The sequence below is a fragment of the Dinoponera quadriceps genome, unplaced genomic scaffold, assembly GCF_001313825.1.
Source record: "Dinoponera quadriceps isolate SergipeBrazil2010 unplaced genomic scaffold, ASM131382v1 scaffold3676, whole genome shotgun sequence".
Lineage (NCBI taxonomy): Eukaryota > Metazoa > Arthropoda > Insecta > Hymenoptera > Formicidae > Dinoponera > Dinoponera quadriceps.
The window spans coordinates 900,605-923,591 of record NW_014559267.1 but is presented as its reverse complement, the minus strand read 5'-3'; the positions used below and the strand labels follow the sequence as shown (position 1 = coordinate 923,591).

At 44.5% G+C, this 22,987-nt stretch overlaps 1 protein-coding gene across 6 annotated transcripts in view; it reads right to left on the bottom strand.

Annotated features, from left to right (window-relative positions):
* The window catches only part of LOC106750271 (Down syndrome cell adhesion molecule-like protein Dscam2), a 107,387-nt gene that overhangs the window by 38,116 nt on the left and 46,284 nt on the right, over positions 1–22,987 (bottom strand). For 4 of the 6 annotated variants that reach the window (XM_014630479.1, XM_014630482.1, XM_014630477.1 and 1 more), the window contains 5 exons: positions 22,782–22,986; positions 14,517–14,813; positions 14,068–14,178; positions 11,363–11,521; positions 6,345–6,764 (listed from right to left, as the gene is read on the bottom strand). In XM_014630479.1, the coding sequence (XP_014485965.1) occupies positions 6,345–6,764; positions 11,363–11,521; positions 14,068–14,178; positions 14,517–14,813; positions 22,782–22,986 (1,192 nt within the window). Of the gene's footprint in view, positions 1–1,580; positions 1,938–6,344; positions 6,765–11,362; positions 11,522–14,067; positions 14,179–14,516; positions 14,814–22,781; position 22,987 lie in introns of all 6 variants that reach the window. The other 2 variants (XM_014630478.1, XM_014630481.1) reach the window with 2 other exon arrangements.

Genomic DNA, 22,987 nt, shown 5'->3' with positions numbered 1-22,987 from the left:
ATGATGAGAGAAGGAGACTTGTTATTTTATTTACCTACTTACCTAGTAACTTTTATCAAATTATTTATTATTTACATATCATAACGTTCTATTTACAATTGATTAAACGACGTAATTAATATCTAGCTTTTTGAAATTAATTTAAAAAATTAAATAATTCTTAAATAAATACTTCTTTGGGCCTTAGTAAAACAGCAGCAAGTAACTATTTACATATCAAAAGGCAGTATTCTGCATAATATTATATCTTGAGATTTCTCATTAATTATTTAAGCTCGACAGAATTTTTGGGTTTAATGTAGAATAAAAATTTCGACTCGGATTATGAATTGATACATATACGGAAGCATGAACATTTTTCGTCCTCCTCTCCGTCATGCCAAAAATTTAGACACACCAATGAAAATGAATGAAACGTACATTTCATTAGGATCGTAATTCGGCGAAACCCATTAACAATAAATCCTCAAAATAGATGTCACGCCATGTCCGATTTTCCGACTGGTTGATTGCTATCCTGACTTTGTAGATTAACTAAACGACTAGATTGGGTAGATCTAATTATAACTGCGAGATCTCCCATTCCTCATGTTCATCCTATTCTGAAACGGATATCGCCGAAAATGCCGAGATGTTCGACAATACCGTAACATACGTTTATAATTGAGACTACAACGCACACAGAGTTAGAATATGCGCTTAAAATACGTGTATAAAATCGGGATATTGTTTTAATAGAATATAAAACGAGATCCTCGAAATAAATGACACTCCTCCTAACGTTCCTCGAGGAGGAGATGGAAACGTATGTGTGTGCGTATAATTTCGTGGAACTCGGTATTTTTACAAGTATCTTACGAGCGGCTTAACTTCCACTAAAAAGAAAAGGGGAACCGGGATGAGAGTTTCCAAGATTTATCAAGCCCGCGCTATCGAATGGGGAGACTATTTCTCCGGAATGAGGAGCGGTGTCTCAAATTGGCGAAATCAGACACTAACGTATAAGATTACGATCGGCGAATGGGGACCCGTATCGCACCGTCCCTCCTCAAGGGATATCATCAACGGCTCGGGAAAAAATCGACCGGGTGACCCGGAAGATAGAGAGAAACAGTCAGAGAGTGAGAGTAACAAGAAGAGACAGAAAGAAAAAAAGGGAGAGAGGAGAAGGGAAGGTGGGAGGGAGGGAGGGAGAGAGAGAGAGAGAGAGATAGAGAGAGAAGGATAGAGAAATCGAGAAAGAGACAGACAAAGGTGGATTAAATAAAAAAGGTATCGTATAAACCCTGCACGACATCTCCCCGAATTCCGCGCCATAATACGGACTGTGACACTCGTGTGCGCGTGTATACGTATACACGTGCACACCCACGCGAGAAAAGTGGGGCAGAATTGGCTAGAGAGAAAGAAAGAAGGGGGGGGGGGCATAAAGGGATAGAGAGATGAAGATAAAGAAAAAAAGAGAGGGGAGAGGATAAAGAGAAAGAGAGAGAGAGAGAGAGAAGGAAGGTGTGATTATTGCGGACGCATTATGTACACAGTTCTTACGACTACCATGTCAATTTTCTCAGGACACCAACCAGCGACTGAGAGGCTGGTCGAGTGCTCGGCCAGGCCAGCGACGTTGCTGATCTGGCACGTGTAGTTGCCGCTGTGGCTAGCGCTGACGCTATTTATCGTCAGGATGCTGGAAAACGGCGGATAGTCGCTTATCTGTATGCCGTTGCTGGCCTCGACGGCGGCGGCGGTGAACCCGGCACCGGTCTGGACCGACGACACCGATGTACCGTCACTCGGTCTGACCTGAATCGGTTTCTCGTCCATCAACCACGTGATGTTGAACGGCTGGTCGCCCCGGCTCGCCGTACACATAAGCTGTGTCCGCATCCCCTCCGTCACACCATGTCCGAAATAAAACGGCGTGATCAGCGGCGGAACTATAAACGTTACGTGTGATGATAATAGTGTATGTTATACCTCGTCTCGAAAAGTGCGCCGGCATTACCGCACCTAAGCACCCTAGTAGTAGATAGCAGTAGCTCGCTAGTATCGATCGAGTTTGCGTGCTTTCGGACCGGGGGGACGCGCTCTCGTGCACGCGCGATTCGCGAGAGGACCCCCGGTATAACGAGATGCACGCTGTATATTGTATGTCTCTCTTTCACACACACACACACACACACACACACGCAGCCGAGTGAGAGACACCCCAGACACCTGCTTTCGTGTCTCCCTCTTTCCCCCGTCGTTATCACGCGACGGTTCTTCACCTGTGCGACCCGCTTCGATTAGAACGTTAGATCTCGTTTCCGCCGGCGAGAGTCACATATAGACGGCGGCGGTGCGCGTCGGTTCTCGCCGGTCGTCGCGGTCTATTTTTCCGCTTGTTTGACAGCAACAACACAGCGCGGCGGCACGCGCAGGAGGAATCTGCGACGGAATCGCGGAAACCCGATAATCGCCCTCCATTTGTTTCGATCCATTCCGCCGCGTGATTTCCCCCCGCAGCCGGCTGCGTGCGCTCGCGCCACAAGCGCGTGGAAGCGACCGGGAAGGACAGGTGCGACGCCGCGCGCGCGCCGAGGTCCGCGCGCGGAAAATTGCAACTCGGCCATAAATATCGGGCGGTGGTATGTATACGCGCGCCTCTTTCCCCCCCCCCCCCTCCCCTATGTATAACGCGCGCGTACGCTGTACGCTCGGCGGAAATGAACATTTACGAGCGAGCATAACTGTTAATGTCGGCCAATGTGTCTTTATGAGGAGACTAGCCGGTGAGAAGTTAGAAATAAGCTCGTCCCTCCGCCCCGCGTCTTCCCCGCGGCTCGCCCGGAGGAGAAGGCGGTACGGTTAATATAAACCGTGTTCCCGGCGAATGTCGCGGGTGCGCACGAAACTTCCGCATGACCGCGGGGGCAACACGAGCGCGGCCTCTCCACCTGTGCGTCCTCCGTCTCTCCTACGGGGATGGATCCCCATAGGAGAGCGACACGCGTACATCGGCGACGGAGTCATTTGAACCTGGCCGAGATGCGCCATAACGGCCGCTCAACCGTGAGACACCTATATTTTTGGTTTTCTCTCCTACCGAGATACGTGTCCCTTAGCTTTTCTTTCCGTTCGTTTCGCTTTGCCTTTTTCCACTCGCGTATCGCAGACTTACTTACCGAGCCCTACCGACAGGCGAAATTTCACAAGTGTCGAACGGAAACTAAGCGCCGCGAGAGATCTCCGCTCCGCGTCGAGCGAGCGGTATGATTTTTTTTAGATTTCATGCGTTGGCACTCCTCTCTCTTAATCTCTTTATTCTTACGTTTCCTTCGGAGTTTCCTGCAATCCTACCGATTACCGTACGTAACTTTGCTTCTGATGTATTACAAGAGCTTGCACATGCAACGTGTAAAGACCAAACGACCCGGGACTGGCGGAGATCTCTCGCGTCGAATGCCCGTCGTGTACAAATATCACTACAATCTCCATAATAATCGTAACAATATAGTGATGATGAAAACGACCTTACACAAATCATATATGATATACCTCGAGCTCAAACACATCATCATAAAAAACCTTTGCTACATTAATAAAATGATGACTTCGTCATTACCGCTCAAAAAACGTGATACCATACAACACAATATTGAGTAACAAAGTAAATGAGTCATTCGTAAAATACAAAACGTATATACGAGTCTCCTACGGGATCGTAGAAATGTCGTTAACAGCGATTTCCGTGTATGTGTGTCCGTGCGGGGGAAAAAGTTGCAGCAGCTGAATTAATTGTGATGTATGGATACCAAAAAATGTTAGCAGCGTAAGCAATTTTAATTGCCGCGCACTGAGAAGCTCATTTAGTCGAATCGTATGAAATGCCTGCTTAAATATGGGCAAACAAATGTTTTGGTTATAAGAGCTAAGCTTTGATTCTCTGAGCCAAATCTTTTTCATTTGCGTTTCAGATGGCCAACCTTGGTTCTTATAACTAAAACATCTGTTCGCCCATATCCAACAAGAAATTTGACTAAACTAAATGGGTTTTTCAGTGCGGCATAGACTCACCAAGAAGAAGAAATTGAAAATTTGCGAAGTAAACGTTTCTCGTGACATTTTTTTCGATATTTATTTGTTAGAAAAAAAATTGACTGATGACAGAATATATATTTTTATGAAATATACCGAAGTTTTCTTATTAATTAGCCAGGGACGAAATTTTATTCCGCTGTATTTAAACAAATTGTTTAAAATAAATTTTACGTTTCACAAGTAAATTTTTCGATTTTTCTTCTCAATGTATCATTTACGATAATACGTTTGCTGCAGCAATTAAAATTGCCTGCACTGTTAAAATTCCAGGTGTCCATATATTACAACTAATTTAGCTACCGAAACTAATCCTTTTTTCCGTGTGTGTACGTACACTGAGAAAAAAGTATTTGAAAATTTATTTGCGGGATGCAAGGTTTGTCTTGTAGAAGTAAACTTTATTTTACAGAAATAAACCTTACTACTGTGAAATAAACTTTATATCGCACAAATAAATTTTTAAATACTTTTTTCTCCGTGCATGTATGCATGTATGCATGTATGTATGTATGCGCATGTATGTGTGTGTGTGTGTGTGTGAAGAGTATTGGGAGTAAATAGTGAAATGTAATACTCAGTCAAAAACATTACGTGTCTCTTGGATATCAATGCTGAACGATGCATACACCTGTGCGAATAGAAAAACCAGTACGAACTTTACGATAGCTTTACGATCTCGATCTGCGACACCGAGATTCGAGAGTCTTGTCGAACGAGAATCTTTCTCGCGCGAGATCCCTCCGAGATGCCCCTCGCATCCTCGCATCTCGATGTCACAGATAATTACGTCGTGCCTAAGTAGTACATACCGTAACACGTATGTACTTTATGAACGGCTAAGCGCTGTAAATGACCAACCCGCAATCTCTTCTACCCCTTTGCACACTTCTTCACGAAGTATATTGTGTGAATTCGAGTATTTTCACCGATATCTCTCTGTATTTACGCTTCCGCGCTAGAATCTCTCGTAGAGATGCTTATTCACACATATCCGGGAGTAAAGAAGATGTGAGTTGGACAGGTACAGCTCTGATCCGCTCGCGTTATGCTAATACGAGAGTCAAAGACATTGCCAAGAGTGTATAGTAATAATACACACAGGTACCGACAGTGGTTGCAGGAGAATCTCGATCAAAGCGTGCAAATGGCGTGCAAAGAGAACGGCGTGCAGGACGAGAAAGAGTGAAGGTAAAAGAGAGAGAGAGAGAGAGAGAGAACGATACAGAAGTCGAAAGAAATTCGAAAGGAAGCTGGCAACACGCGGAATCGGTCCCGTATCGCGGACTTTCCGATTCTCCTTCCGGCCTCGCTTCCGGAGAACCGAAGCGCGAGCACCGACGCGACGTGTTGGCATGCGTGCACCTTGGACTAGGGCGTGTAGAGCAGAAACGGCCGCATTCCGGATGATCCTGGATCGTCGCGACCCATCCGGGATCATCACGGCTACGGGCCGAAACACAGCCGACGCTCGAGCGACACGCGAACGACGACGTATGAACGACGCGCGCGCGCTTTCTCCCTCTCCCCTCTCTTTCTCACGCACGAAAATCGAAATCCCGACGATTTTCCACGAGCAGAGAGTCCGCTTTCTGGTCGCGGACGCGACTCTGAGAACGCGCGCGCGATCCCACGGCGTTATCGGCGGCCTTTTTTCCCTTCGGCCGGGGTGAAATAAAATTGATTACGGTACGCATCGCGAAGTCGGCGCTGCTGATTGATCGATCGTGCGAGGCGTCGCGGCGCGACGCGCCGGAGCAAACGTGGCCACCGGTGTATCCCTACGTGCCGATCAATCAGTTACTTTCCGTCCCGTGCCAGCCAACGAACTGGAAAATTGCCAGTCCGGCCCTATTACTACCCACGCCTCGGCTCTCGCGCGAATCTCAATGACAATCCTCACTCCGCCGTCGCGATCTTATTCCGCGAGACGTGGCGCGAATCCACACCCGTCGTCGACGCGTCCCCTCGGCCCTTCCTCGCTTCCCGTCGCCGTCGTCGTCGTCGTCGTTGGCATCCCGATGAGCACCGACCACTACCGTGTTCCGAAACGCGATGCCGCAGTAAGCTCGACAGCTGGGACGTCGTGACGCGCTTCTCTCTCTCGATACGTGAGAGGATAATAAAAAGAAACAAAACTAGAGAGAGAGAGAGAGAGAGGGGGAGGAGTAAAGGAGAGGGGAACGGAAGAAACGATGACGGGGGGGGGGGCACCGAGATTCCGGAACACGGGGCGTATAATTACACCAACGGTGTGCGTTTACCGTTGACGTGAAGGAGTGCAGAATGAGCGACGGTTGCAGCGCCATTGGTCACGCGACAGGTGTACGTGCCATTGTGCGCGGGTGCGATCGTGCTAATGCTCAGGGCGCTGGTAAAAGCGTCATATTGCCGGATGGTAATGCTCTTTCTCTGGGACGCTTCGTCATGCCCGGCGCCGGCGGCGGTCATGGCGGGGCCCCGCTTGGGGGGCCCCTTGATCGCGTCCCCAGGACTGGCCGGCGACCGACCGCGGCTGCTCGACGGCGCATCCTGCGTCGTCCTGACCGTCTCTATCGGGACGTTATCTTTGAGCCACGTGAACGTCAGTGGTAGGTCGCCGGTCACGACTACGCACTGTACGCTAGTACGGTCCCCTACGTTTAAATCGCGAGCAAAACTGAAAGGCGTGATTTTAGGTGGCACTGAAAGAACAATACAGACAAGGTGGCATTCCATCAAAGCAGTTCAGAGATCACTAGAGAATCGCGACGTTCGTCGGGATCGTGTGTGTATGTGTGTACGCATGTGTGTGTGTGTGTGTGTAAGTGTGGATGTGCAGAAAGATAGAGAAAGATAAAAAGGGGGCAAGGGGGGCGGAGGAAGATCGGTGGAAACGGTGGAACGAACGAACGGTCGTGATCGTCGCTGCCGGATGCGCCTCGAGTGAGAAGCAATTTTTCAGCGATCCGGCAGCGCCGGCGGATAAGGGGAAAGCAACTCCGTCCGATACGGCATACGTCAGAAATCAAGCGTGATTCGACGATAGCGGGCGAGATTAATCGATCCGCTCTCCTTCGCGTCTGCGGCCCTGACGTGCGGAGTCAAGACCTCGCGCATCAGTTGGCAGGAGAACGTGCGGTTCTGATCGAGAAAATACCGTCGGTCGGTCTGGGAATAACGTAAAATTCCGCCCGCCACCGTAATATCGCCTCGTTCGTCTGCGCGCGTGTTCGCGTAAATCGGGGGAAAATAAGTATATGTTCTTCTTCTTAATGAAAAAAATCCTTCGCTCCCGCGGAAGGGAGCGGCTGAGCGAGTGAGCATCGTCCATTTTCGTAATCGAAAAAGGTAAACTCGGAGTTGTCGTATGCGGTACCGCGGCGTAAGACGCTCCCGGGAGAGAGATCGCTTAGCCGTGCCTATAGATCGACTGCGCGGGTTAAGGGGAAAGTAACGTGTGCAACTTTAAACGCGAAAGGGCGCGTCGCGAGTGGGGAACACGCGAGACGGGATATTCGGCTTACCGACAATCCGTGTAACAAGCTCCGCTATTTAGAATGAAATTGCGAGTACACACGTTAAACAAACGCATTTAATTGGAAATTTTCGAGATCGACCGGGGGAAGGGGAGGGGCCCGCACAAAGAAAATATTCGATATCCTTGTTTACATGCGCGCGCGCGCGCGTTATTAATGTTTGCCGCGCTTTTTCATCGTTCGGATCGCCGATAAATCCGACAAATCCCGCCGTCGCGGAATCACTTTGCGATTTCGAAGAGAGAGAAAGAGAGAGAGAGAGAGAGAAAGAGAGCGAGGGGCGCGAGACTCTCTCTCTCTCTCTCTCTTTCTGAGATCCTATCTCGGGAGATACTCGTAATTTAAATCTCTGCACACGATTTCACGCGTATATATATATATATATACGGGGTATTACGTATTCAATGCGCACTCATTACGTCACGTCCCGTTAAGCGGAAGAAATTACGTAATCGTCAAGGTACGTACGTAGATTCGGGGAAACGGAGGGGGGAGTGGAGGACGGGGGAAGAGAGAGACATCGGGATCGAAGGGTAGTTTTGCGGTAATACCCCGTGCAACATCTGTACGCACGTCGCGTGCGTCGTTCTTATGTACATAGGTTTTACGTACGTGGCGGCTGGATTTTTATGTACATGAGTACGCGAGTACATAAAAATACATGGAAATAGAACAGAGCAGTTAGGCGAGCGCGTGCAGGGAGAAATGCTTGAGCGATGCAGTGAGGTGCTGTGCTCTCTGTGCATGGGTCATTTCCGGACGTCTTCAGCACGCGCGCGCGCGTCAATACGCTCGCACACGCATATTATACAGAATGTCCCAGAAATCGCGTACTTCTTCGGCAGGCGCCCAAGGCGCAGCTGAGGATCGAACGGGTTCGGGAAAAAGAGAGAAAGAGAGAGAGAGAAAATGGGACATTTGCCACGTATGTACAATCTTCAACTTTTCTGCGACGGCGATCATTTTATAAAACTTCGCCCCTTATGTAAACTCGCTGACATGTGTTCTTTTTTTAACTTGTCACGTGACCGACGACGCGCTTGCGCCACGAGTTTATACTTCTCCTTCAATATTTAACGTTGAAAATTAAAAGAAGTTCGAAAGGAAACGGCGGATCTCGAGAGCACGCGGCCGTGAAGCAATTCGGCTCAATTCTTTGCTCGAGGGCCTGGAACGCGACTTCTGGAGCACAGTGTATATTATATACGTATATGCGCACATGTTACATCACAGTGTGAAACATAGAACAGTCCGTCTCGAGAAAAGTTCCACTCGATTTCGGAGGAGCTTTTCGTTAGAATCCAGGTCGAGGCGGAGCTGAAAACGCAGCGGTGGCTCGTGTGTTTCTGCGAAAACCTAAACAACATATCCTCTCCTTTCCTTTCTTCTTCCCCTTTTCTTTCCCTTTTTTTTTCTTTCAGCGTCACGCAATTTCTACGTCGTCGAGCGAGGGGGAAACAAATGATCGGCGAATGACGAGAAAACCGAACCGTTACAATTCACAATCGCGAATCTCGCAAAATGGAGAGGATAGGTAAAATGGGCCAGTTTTGGTCTTCCGAGTGGCGAGTAAAAACGGTATGTTTTCCCGTAGTTTTTGAACTGCTGAATCTGATTCCGACTTATAAAAATTGTAATTTGTCGGAAAAGCATTAAAATCAGCATATGAAGCTATTAAAATATCTGGTACCACAGTAAAATATTATTGTTGAACTTTACGAACGTATTCATTCGTGTTTTCCTGCTAATAAAACATGGCAATGCTTTCATCTCTAATAGTTTATGTTCTGATCAGCCCGCGTCCGTGCACTCTATACAGCGGAATCTCTTTATAATTACACTCTCGGGACCGGAATGTGACTATGTTTCATTTACCTTTTTCCCAATGTTTTGATTTTTTCTTTCTTACGTACATATTCTTCTATATATAATATACAGATTTCTGTTTATTAAAAGTTTTTTTACTATTGTAGAATTTTATTATTGGTAATTGTAAGATTTACGCAATAAATATTTTTAAGCATCAAGATTTGCTTTAACCGAATCAAGTCTTCTTTATTTATTAATTTATATCGTTCATATGTCGATTTTCACTTAGTATATTGTGTTTTATTACAGTTTTACATTAACATACCGTTGTCATAATAGCTTCTTATATATTTAATAGCTTCATCCCACGTAGAAAATCTTCTGAGATCTAATAGGAATTTATGCTGATTTCAAAAAAAAATAATGCATTCTGATTAAATGGGAAATCTATGAAGATTCGAATTAGAGGTGTAATGTTTCAAAAGTAAGATTCTAAAATCCAGACGAAAGAAAAGACGAGAAAATAAGAAAATTAATTTTGTAGATAGGGAAATATAAATAGTTTCATTTCTTATTATAAGGTTTTCAAATGTCAGAGATTGAAATGAATTCCGATTAATCAATTAAATAAAGTTGTCATTCTAAATGGGAAATCTAGATAGATTCCATTTATACTGCTCAACATTTTCCAAAAATGTTCTTATATAATGGAGATAATAATAAAATTCTTAATTCATATCGCAATGTTATGTTTATTTGAGATAAATTTGGGTAATCTGATCAGAATCTATGTTATACCTAAGAACGTTTGGGATACTTTCCTACGGGATACGCTAATTGGAATACTTTCCCCGCAAATTGAAATTTTGTAAAGGTCAGATTCAGCAACTCAAAAATGATAAAAAAAACACACCGTTTTGCCACTTCGGTCAATTTTATCCACCATCCCTTTCACCGGAACGCGTTTACCTCCGTAGCGTTCGGCGAGGGCAAAATTTCCCGTTCTAATTTTCGCGAGAGCGTGCGATCGATGAATCGATATCGCTGCGAAGAGCGCGATATTCCGTGGGACGACGTCAACAATGCGATAAACCGAAGACTCAAGCCCGATGTGTTGTTCCGTACTAATTAATCCTACCCAACGTCAAACAACGGCGACCATAGAGGGAGAATTTGCTTGATGAACCCAATAGAAACATTATGTAAAGATAAATTCGGCCATGCGCGTCACACGCGCATCAGACCGTTACGTATAAACAGGCTTCGATTAATACGGTTGAGCGGGGAACGGGAAATGGATAGTTAATACGTTCGACAAAGGGAGAATACATATTAGCGTACACCCGTGATATCCATAATCGCGCTTCGATATCGCGTAAAGTAAATTGCGAAAAGCAATCGCGCCGTTCGACGCGCGGGGGAGGGTTTAGCGCGCGATCGGAACTTTTTCTCCTCCTCTCGAAAATCGCGTCCGAAGGGATTACGTCGAAATCACGCCGCAGTTGACTTGATTTTCACGCAAACGCGTGTTTCCGCGGGAAAATAAGCGGTACCCTTTACGTATCACCACTGTGTGCGCGTATGTATGTATATATGTATGTATATGTGTGCGTGTGTACGTGTGCGTTCAACACAATGTACTTGTCGGTGTGCGAAGTTAAACGCCAATTAAACATTTGCACAGTGCGACGTGAGCCTCGTAAAAGTGTGTCGCACTAAAATAAAATCAACTCTTCGCACAAAACGTTATATCCCCTCTCCCTCCCTCCCCCCGCATTGTGAATATTTTCCTTGTTCCGTGATGTCGGAGACGCGAGATCGCTTCATCTCGCGCGCAATCTCTCTTCACTTCGCCGACTAATTTCGCGAATACTTCGAATTCCGTCGCTTAATATTCACGAAAATTACCGGGGCGCGCGCGCTCGCGGCCCCGTGTAACGTGGATGTTTACTTACCTAGAACACGTACTTCGACCGTGCGATGCGACGTAAAATTATGTTTGTTTCTGGCAGTGCATGTATACGTGCCCTGATCGGCACTGCGTTGCACGGTATCGATGAACAGCGTGCCATTGGCCACTCTTTGCCGCATGTCGGTAGGCAGTTTTACATCCCCTGATAACATACGTAAACATTGTTATAGATAAACAAAGGGCCTCGTTCCACGCGCGTTTCGAAGGAATGTTCGAGGTATTCGATAATAATAACAAGCTGTATTCTCGGTTTGCAGAGTGCACGCGCGCGCACGTAAATATCTCGCGCTTTGCTCGGGGAATTAATCCTCGATCGAGCGTGAGCTAATTCCCAAGTATAAACAGATAAGACGAATTTCGCCTGCACTCCGCATAATTGTCATATTATGAATGCAAATAGGGATTACCGATAAATACGAGCGAAGCCCGTTCTTCGCGGGGCTAGACACGTAGACATATAAGAATGCACAGACGAAGCATAAGATTCCACTCTAGACGAAAGGAATGTAATATTGGCGGGGAAGAGTCGGGGGTACAGTCTTTATACGAGAGTAAATCGATGATTATCCGCCCTTTTCTATTTGTAAAATTCATCATCTAAACAGTGGAAAATTCGTAAGCCCTTTATTTTTCACTAAAAGGTCCTCTTGATTGTCGATGCACTTGATTCGACAAGTTTGTTTGTTTCCCCGATAGAAAAATGTACTACCAATCTACGCAAATTTATAACACAAATGCGGATAATTATCGATTCACCCGCGCACTTCGGTCGGTTTCGGCTATGTTCGGCTTACAATATACTGTTATTGTTGGATTAGTGAATTGTTTTTAGGAGAAAAACAATGAGCTTCTACATTACATCCGGCTGTAAGAATCGTAATAATAACAAGAATCATGAATACAGTCCGTCTAATAAGAGCGTGACCAATATAACTTTTAAACTATTTATTATAATAAACTGAAAAAATTGCTTATGTACTATGTATCATAACGCTATTAATAAGTCGTCCAATCATCGCCGCACAGAGAAAACAAATTTTGCCGGAGCAGCAAATTAATTGTTAATATAATAACAGAAAAATGATTTGTTACATGGAAAAAATCATTTTGCTGTTGTAGCAAAACGTCGTTGCAACAGCAATAAAATTTAGTTATTTAGCAATAAAATTTGGCGTAACCAAATTATTTTGCTATCTGTATATCCAGTAAATAACAATTAATATTCTTAACAAATCTTTCTGCTGTCCAAACAAATCTTTCCGTTATTCAAAAAATTTTTTTTTGCTGTCACTGTATTAACAAACAATTTGCTGTTTCAGCCAAATTTGTTTTTTCCGTGCGTTGTCAATCATTTTATTGCCTGACATCTTTCAGATATATTTTCCAGCATATTCTACAGCATATTCTCGAGACAAAGATCGCCATACTGAATCCGAATGAATCCGTTTCATCATGTACATTTTTTCCATACAATTTTATCTTCATCAATCATTATTAAATATTTTCAATAAAGCTTACGTCTAATGACTGTAATAGCCAAATCTGTATTTCGTGTTCCTTCCGACTGTATTCCTTTTCCTTCCATTGAGAACGCAAACGACTCCAATATTTTTGATCGTTATCCTCTCGATGAATCCAACTCTGACCTTTACTTTGAAACCTTTTCGGTAAATAATATTAATGTTCTCTGACAAATTTCATCTTCTTGACATTCAACTTCTCCGCAGGGTAGGCGAATTTGATCACAGGAGAAAATGGGATCAATATAAGCTTTGAGACAGTTGTCGTTAGTTTTTTTGTCGCGAACGAACTGTTTTATCGTGTCAGTTACTTCCTCGTACACTTCCTCCGCACGTCATTTGAGACAAAAAACTAACGACACTGTCTCAAAGCTTATATTGATCCGATTGGCTTCGGTCTACTCTACACTCCGGTGCTCGTCATTAAATACGTCATTCTTTAGCAAAAATCAGACAATGACTGGGACTCTCTGTATAATGCATTGTAGGAAGAGCTTTTCTACCTGCTCGCACGAAAGTTTTCGATGTAATCCGAGCCGAAATTTTGGACCTACATTAAGTCTACTTAGTTCTACATTAAGTCTTCATGTAGAGAAAACAGAAATAACTTTCCATGCACTAATAATACCTCTTTAATACTACAAAGGGAAGAAAAGAAATTTTAAATTCTGCATTAAGTCTTTGAGTGGGGAAGACGTGGAAGTAACTTCTCATTTGTAACAACAAAGGAAACACGATTAAATACCTTTGAGAATTTGATGTAGAACCAAACAGACTTAATGTAGAACCGAAGACTTTCAACTCAGAAACGATTTCGAACAGAACTCTGCCCGGTCACGCTCTTATTAGACAGACCGTACGTTCTCTTCGACCATTTCCGTGATCCATCAGTTCCAAACTCGTAATAGCTGCATCACGGAAAATCGAAATGTAAGTATGCCTCTTTTGAATCTCTCGCCCCCGCTGAGCTAATACTCCGTCTATATATTCTAGTGTCTACAGAAGCGACGGGGGAGGGGGGGTCAACGCGGAATTTTAATGCACTCTCCCGTTTCCGGCCGCAGTGAAAACACAGGCGCACGTTGAACGCACGTCGAATACGCGAACATTCGCGACCAACTCGCGTTATTCGGACGGAGGATTAACAGAAATGACGCACGATGCTTACCTTTCTCCCACACTATCGATTCGATGGGATAACCGGCTACAGGACACTTGATATATAGTTGTTTCCCGGCGACCGCTGAAACGGCCGACATAGGTCTGACGTATGGCAGTCCTGAGATTAGAAAGTAGCAGAGGTCGTTACACTGCAGCCGCGCGCGAAGTGGCACGCGGTGTTATAAATTTCGCGCAAAAATACGGCGTCATTTTCTCGGCTTTAGGCGGCCGTCGAAAAATGAAAAACTGTCGTTTATGTAACCGATATGGATATTTTCACGAGTATTTCCGCGAGCATTCAACGACATCGAACGAAATTCTTCCATCTCTCTCTCTCTCTTTCTCTCGCCTTTTTTTTCACCGACGACGCGAGTAGCGCCGATAGTAACAATCCAGTCTTTCTAATTTCGAACGTAACATGTCTCTCAATGTTGACTCGACTTCGCGCTGACTCACCATAAATATTGAGCCTCGCCGAGTGCCTGGCCTCGCCGGCGCGGCTGCCGGCGATGCACTCGTACTCGCCGCCGTCTTCGGGCTTCACCGTCGTGATATTAACGTGCGATATTACATCCCCGTAAACGGTCACGTATTGGCCAATCAGCAGCCTGTCGTTTTGCGGCAGCGGAAATCCATCCAGCAGCCAGGAAATTTGCGGCGTGGGATTACCCGCGGCGCTGCATTTCAGAGAAACCGATGGACCGGGCTGCATTGTCTGTTCGATAAACCTGTAGACCAGCTGCGGCGCGATCTCTGTTAACAGACGTTACGCTGGAGATTACGCAGCCCCCGAAGTTTCCGAATGCCCCCGCGCACTCATCACCTCCCCCACCTACCCGCGTCTCTATACGCACTCCACAGGCGTGGCCGTGTTGTCTATTTCCGCGCTTTTTCACCGACCCCCTTTCGGCACGTCCGAATCGATTGTCCGTCGTGAACCGCGGGAATTTAAGTTTCGCGACCCGACGATACGCGACGACGATTCGCGAGAGGGGGAAAAAAAACGTTCGAAAATAATTTCCGGATGGAAAAACTATGTCAAGCGTCGGCAGTATCTCGCCGACCCGTGAAGTTAGTTTTGAAAGTGGTCTTAATGAATAAAAAAAATCAATAAAAACGGTCCTCGCAGGCACACACGCGCGCTCGCAAATCTCGATTACAACAAACACTGTTTTTGAACCGCGAAACTATTTAAAAGTAATGCCGATGAAAAAACAATATCGCTAAGCGATTGATTTTACAGAGGCGGCGGAACGTGGTAAATTATAAAAATCGTCGCAACCCTGGGGGTAGGTGGGGGGGAGGGGGGAATATGTAAAATATTCGTCGGAAATGAAGCCGCGCGCTTCAACACTAACGAGCCCGCGCGGGTGATAAATTCATAAACTTCGTAACGCGCGCGCGGATATATATCCGTCCGAAGATAACGCCAGCCTCGCCGAAAGTTTCGGTATTCATCCGCGGGAAGAATCCCTTTATCGCCGCCGGCGTTATTGACATCGATATTGATGAATATTTACGATAACGACAATATTTCATTGGTCTTCCTCGCGGCGACGTCGATCGACGAGAAACGTATAACTCGCTGGATGCAACGCTCTATTCCGTTCTTCTTTCTACTCTCTCTCTCTCCTTCTCTCTCTCTCTCTCTCTCTCTCTATCCTCTTCTCTTTCCTTCTACTTATCCTAATTACAATTTCTATCGGAAAGAGAGCGCGAGTGAGAGTAGTAAAAAGTGGCGCGATTTATTTAGCGCGAATCAACTCCATAGTTAAAAGTTGAAAACTCGCCGGCGTAAACATCGGGCTCGCGAGCACGCTCGTGTATAATTAAAAGACTACGCGAAGTCCCATTAGTAAATTAACAATTAGGCCGACTAATTATTCTGTCTCCGCTGATCCGCGTTCTCTCGGTGAGCGAGCGAGCGAGCGGGAAGAAATCTTACATCGTGCGTCTCTTAACGCCGTAAATTAACGTTTAAGACTGCGGCGCTTAACGGCGACACGCGAGGTCCGTGATGTATGTTATTGCAGCGAAAATCCCGTCGCGCAGAATAAGAACCGGGTGAAAAACCCCAGAGAATCAAAATAAGAGAGAGAAAGAGAGAGAGGGAAAGAAAGTAAAAAGTATAAATTTATTTACCGGGATGTATCCCTCTCTCTCTCTCTCTCTCTCTCTCTCTCTCTCTATCTATCTATCTGTCTATCTCTCTCTATGTGTGTACACGTGGAAGCTGGAGGGGAAAAAAATACGCGCTCGCATCGTCCCGATGTGAACGATCGCGAATAATATAATATCGGCGATATATTCGCGCGCGAATACCGCGCGAAATTCAGTCAATTGATTGATATCTGCGTCCGGCAGCGTCGGGGCCGAGATGAGGGTCCTTATAATGCAACGCGCGTCCGACAAATAATTTACAGCTGGTAAAAACACATTTTTGTCGGAGTCGCGCGCGCACGCGCTAAGTCGTATGAAGATTAATATTATTTCGCGCGGGCGCTCTAACTAATATTAATTGGCCGCTGCCCTCCGTCGCGCTTGTTTCCTCAAATTCCGGGGAATAACTGCGCGCAGTTACGGCGCGCGAGCCACGCGCGCGGGAACAATCACGATTGCTTATTTATACGAGACTTTGCGCTAAAACACGACACGAGATATCGCCCTTGCTTCGGGCCCGTTAAAGCCCGTTAAATCGGACGCCGAAGAGCATTCCGGGAGGGATGACATGATAAAACGTAATTTGCATGAATACCGAGTATTCTTTCGGGGTTGCCGCACGCGACGCGTGCTCGCTCTCGTCCGGTAGCCCGACGCGAGTAGACGGACGCGACGAATCGCATCCCCCGTACTACGGGAATCACATTAAAATTGTAACGCAAGATATCGCGCGTCCCGTAATTCCATCCGGAGGAGCCCCGGTAAATTCGCAAATTCGCCGAGATGCTCCCTCGGCCGGCTTTCATCCCTGACGTATCTATGACGCATAATAAATAGACGTAGCGCGGCGCGCGCAGCTCGGCGTCGCGCCGTAGCGAAATCGCGCGAGGCCAGCATGCAAAGCATCGGCAAAACCGCAGGAATCTCGTTAGCGTATGCAAATCCAGGGTAGTAGTGGTAGGTACTAACTATCCTATCGTGCCGTGGGCGATCCCCCTCCCCCCTTCCCTACACCCTAATGTACACTCTATGCCCTACAGCTTAGAAATCATGGAGACGGGAAGAATCCTAATGACAAGGTAATAGGTCCCCGGCAACAAAGTTGGACGACGCGTAAATCACTAATTTTCTATCCACCGTCGTAAGCATAGGAGCGCGGCTCTGTGCGGCAGCGGCAGCCTCATTGCCCGATATGAATAGCGATTATGCAACATCGTTGATGTAACGCAGACGTCAGTGCGCTCGCAACGTTATTTCGCGTCTGTCAGATTTTTCTTCGGCGTTCGGAAACTCTCTATCTATCCCTCCCTCTATCTATCCCTCTATCTCTCATGGGTTACGCAACTCACGATAAAGAATCGCGGCGCGTAATCGTGAGCTAATTGTTATCAAAAGTTTACAGTTTACCTGGGTTCTCCTATATAAAGTGCTTTGCACTTAATTTATGAAATTCGTTCGTTATATCGCGTTAACGCAGCATCGACGGCAGTTCAGTTTTGATCAAGTAAACCGACGTAATTATCCGCGGTTTTTGTGTCGGACGAGGGGAAAATTACAAAGCTGAATTATTTGGAAATCGGCGAGAAAATCGGGTAGCTAGGAAGAAAGCGGCGGTTTGACTTGTAAGCTCGCGATACTCGAACCCGAATCGCGGCTCAGCGAAGGAGACGAAAACTGTACACGAAGCGGATCGGAGCTACTGTTTCCGACACTCGGCAACGGCAGCGGAGTGGAGGCTATAAGCGATTTCGAAAGAAAATTTAAAGTTTCAAAGGTCATAAAAGTTACCAAATGCCGGGCCGTATAAAGGTTAATGGCCGCGAAAGCCCGTACGAACTTCTAGAAATGTACAAATCGCTCGTAAGAACGGCACGAACTCGGCGCGCTCTCTCTCCCCCTTGCCAGCGGCAATATCCTCGAGGAGGAAGGAAGTGGTATAAAATAAAAACTCGGGGGGGTTAAGGACTGGACGTACAAATTACATCTGGAAGTTTAATTGAAAGTAACGTTGCCTCGTGCACGACATGGCACGACCGCGCGTACGAACGTTACCGCACGTGCGATTAATAATAACGACGCTGGTGACGATTCGCAGGATATAAGAGAGGCAATTTTATATAAAAAAGATGATAAGGATTTGTTAAATTGAAAATTATCAGTATAATTTTCACGAAGAGCCGAGTACAGTACTTAACACTGTAAAAGATCTTGTGTTCAAACGTTAAACTTTCCTCGTGTTATCTACTTTCGATTATTACTCCAACGTAAAATTAATATATAACTGATATGTCATCATATTTTCGTGACATCTTCATGCATTATATTTATGTCCTTTTAGTTAACATTTTATGGGTACCATTTAAAAATGAAAATATTTGGTAACAATGGTAATATTTTATGTGTACCATTTAAAAATGAAATATTATTTCGAGTTCTTTAGCGTAATTGCTTAATTAATTTAACATATCGTGTTTGTTATTTTAGCATTTAAATCGCGTTAAATCGTTATTCAACATGTATAAGTGTCAAGATAAAGAATTTTATATTTCAGTGTTGATTAACGAAGAGGTTCATTTTACCGAATGTTATTGGTAACATTTTATACGTTAAAATTTTCAAACAAGTCATGCTAATTTTAACCACGATAATAGTTATCATCTTAACAGTATTTATAAGTAATACGAAATATATATGTAGCTAAAATGTAACGATAGTGCAGTATGTAAGATAGATGACTCAAAATCCAAAATTTCCAAGTTCAAGCCCCATCAATGATAAAAACGTTTTTAAAACACGATATTAAGTGAATTAACCAAATAGCACATAATTAAGAAGATTTCAAGCATAGTCATTGGCTCAGAACATTTTAAGAACGTGATTAAAACAAAGCGATAAATAAATTTTTAGTCTGCAAAAATAGCATTAATAATACATACTATTTTAAATATGTCAATTTAAATAATATCAATATTAGTATAAAAATAAAATTTAAATAAAAGGAATTAATATCGTCTGTCTTGGAAGAAAATGTGTTAGTATAAATTAATTAGTGTCAATTTTATAGTATTTTCAACTTTTGAGCAAATAACACACAACAAATAAGTTATTTCGACTTCAAATTTAGAACAGACTTTCTGGAACGTGTAAAAAATATTAAAATTGGCGTTATTTCTATTGTGTATAATGTTATATAAACAAAATAAAATATGTATGTATTTTCCTCTTGACACAGTTCAAAACATGTTATTGTCAATTTTTATTACAATCCAAACATTTCGGTTGACCTCAACCCTTTTCAATAAAACGAGCAAAGTAAGAATGTTGTAGAGATCATAAACAATGTACAACGAGGTATATTTATCATCTAACTTTTAAGCGAGAAAGCAAAAATCGAACTGCTCGAATCCCGAAGAATTTCGCGAAATTAAGTAACCAATCGTCGAAAAACTGTTGAGAATCACGACTGCTAGTGATCTTTAAACAAATACCGAGGCGTTCGCCTCCGTCTATGCAATCTGATCCTGAAGTCGCCTCATTCACCGATGCGTTTGACAGAACACAGCGTCGTATATTCAATAAAAATTCCGGAGAAGAGAGTTTCTTGACGGAAAGACCAGATAAAAACGAATCGCGTCAAGAAAAATGCATACATCATTTTGTATGTTCATTCTGGGTTTCTTGCGGCACTACGAATACCGTGCTCGGTTTTCTTTAAAGAGATAACTTTGACAAATAATATAACAATGATGGACGGTAAAAAAAAAGTAGGACAGACAATAATAACATAGACGACGGATGCGGGCAATAACTGTGAGCGAAGCGCCCCCGCCCCGCTTAGGTCGGTCGTAAAGAACATCTTTCTATTTTTTCCGCGAAAAAACCCCCACGGGGAGGCAGAGCTAATATTTTTTCAGACGAAACGGTTCTCTCTAAGTTACCCGGAACGCATTTCGCGCGTCATACGTTACGTACAGCGGCGGCGGAATCCATCCGCCTGGCCGCGACGTTATCGGTGAAACGTATCGTAAATCGGTTTTATTATATTCCGGGGCAAATTCGCGAGTCGTGCGGTTGTCCATCGGACATTGATACGCGACGGGGGTAGGTCTCATACCGGGGTTTTCGAACGAGGCGGGCAAACGAGGCCATTTTCGTACAAAAATGGCACGTATCCCGCGGGCGAAACGACTGGCCGATGGAAAATACGTTACGAGGGGATGCTGCGCAAACAGCAGCGAACGCCGCGTTGCCGCGCGGTACCGCGTTAACCAGCATTTTCACAACCGCACGAGAGCAAACCAAGTTTCTGATCAAGTTCGCCAAACACTCGATCCGAGGCTCTCCGTCTCTCTCGGACTCTTTATTCCATATATTAAACGGCGTTCAACGCGCCGTGAGAATTGTTAAACGCGTCTCGGCCGCTCGCGTTCCCGTCGATAACGACAAGCCGGCCGTCGACCGGGCGACGTAATTCGTCATTGAAAATTCGTCCCTCTCTCTTTCTCGCCGAGCCGCTTTGCTTTTGCGAAATCCCCTCGAAAAGATGTAACATATTAATAGAAAACATCCCCGGATCGGATCGGATTTCCGGTCGAAGGCGATCGTCCGGGAAACAGATAATACCGGGAAACGGGTTGACGTACAACCGTCGGCGCCGTTAACGAAATTCCACGGGAGAATTAATCGAAATCGAGACCGCGATTATCGTTCCCGCGAATGGTGGCACGCTCCGCAAAGCACAATCGGAAGAGCGATGGGGGCCACTTTCCCCGCAAAAATGGCACGTAGCCCGCAGAGAAGTCGTGATGGGAAAATGCGTTACGACGGAATGGCACGCGAGTCGGCGAATGGATCGTATAGGGAATAGTTCCGCTGCATTAACCAAGGCCAAGCGATCACCGCGAAACCCGTTCGCTCGACAAACAAGCGGTTCTCTTTTATTCGGATCGACGGGTTAGTTACGGCGGGCTCCACGCCACAGATGTAAATACATCTTGTAATTAAACAACAACTACATTTCGAATCTATTATCTCGATAATAACTATAATGATAATAACGATAATAATGGCGATTCGCGCACCGCCGGGCTGATGCGACTGTCGAGTGATTAAAAGTTGTTCCAATTGTAGTCATGACGTCCTCGACCCGACTGTATGCTGTGTGTGTGTGTATGTGTGTGTGTAGGGCGAATACAAGTTACAATTTATGTTCTTTACATTGCAAACCCAGTGTGTTATTTTAAAACGCATAAGCGTGTAATTTGGCTGAAGCTCCCTTTTTACTCTTTTTCTACCGTATATAGCAAGGTAAAAGTACAGTGCCCGTGGACATGCAGCTAATTCTAAATACATTCTTGTCGTGTCGGCTTTTAAATAGGAATATTCAGACTTTCAACATAGAATACATGTACATATATTGAATATAATATATGTACATATAAAAGTACGAACGCTTGTAGATCAAACATTATATTTAAAAACCAAAACGATAAGAATGTGTAAACAGTTAAGTACGTGTCCAGGTATTAGTACTTTTACCTTAAAAACGTTTTATGCTTGTTAAAATTGTTGTGTTGAATTTTCAACATACTCGTACATTAATTTATATTATCTTAATATTTTATTTGAGTTGAGTCGATATTCAACATGTGTAAATGTCCAAATAACACTTGTAAGTATTTAAATAACACATTTTGCACTTCAGTGTCGATTAACATATTTTAGATATTAATTTTGTGTTAATTTTTGACATAATATTTGTGTTACCTCAACATATTCATCTTGTGTTAAATTAACCCCTTAACTTACAACTACGGGCATAGCCCGTAATAGATGATCGGGCCAAACGTGAATATTACGGACATAGCAAGTAGTAGATGATCAGCCCAAACGTAAATATTACGGGCATAGCCCGTAGTAGATGATCGGGATTTGGTAAGCGATGTAATAATTGTGGTAGATGCAAGGCCCGAAATTTTCGAATCTAAATCGTAGGTTAAGGGGTTAATACGAAAATTTGTACACGGACCGTTTGGGACATGTGAAACGTGTCAAATTTAACACAGAATTTTTTACCGTGAAAAACACACAGCACACTTTCGAACGTATTAATTCAATACGTTTAAACGTACTGATTGAACACATTTAAAAATATACTAATTTAATTTAATACGTATTAAAATTTAATTTAATATGTTTAAATGTATCCAGTCAACACGTTTAAAAATATGTTGTGATTTATACGGCAAGAAACGTAAAAGAGCTTGAACAGCACTTTGACGAGTGTAATCGTTAAGTCTGCAATTTAAAATATTGATTATTAACAATGTTATTATGCAAAATGTAAGTGAGAAACTGTAATCTTTTGCTGCTATCACCTTCTCCTCTACTTTTCCGCGATAATCCTAAAGAGTACTTGACTTTCTGCTGGCGCACATGATAATAATAGCTTACTCCCCAAAATGTTAAGGCGTATATTACGACATATATATGTGTGTGTGTGTGTGTGTATATACGTGTATGTATTATATATACATCTCGAACGTGAGGTAAAATACTCACCCCCCAAGCGCAATTCCGCAATCCCTTGAGCTATTTCGTACTCGTTCCGTACGAAGCACTGGTACATGCCGCGGTCCTCTCTCGCGACCGACGTCACGGAAATACGCTCCCTCGAAACCGTCCTTACGCGGGCGCCCGTTCTCAATGGCTGACCGTCCTTCAGCCAATAGAGCACCGCTTGCGGAAATCCACTTGCGGTGCACGTC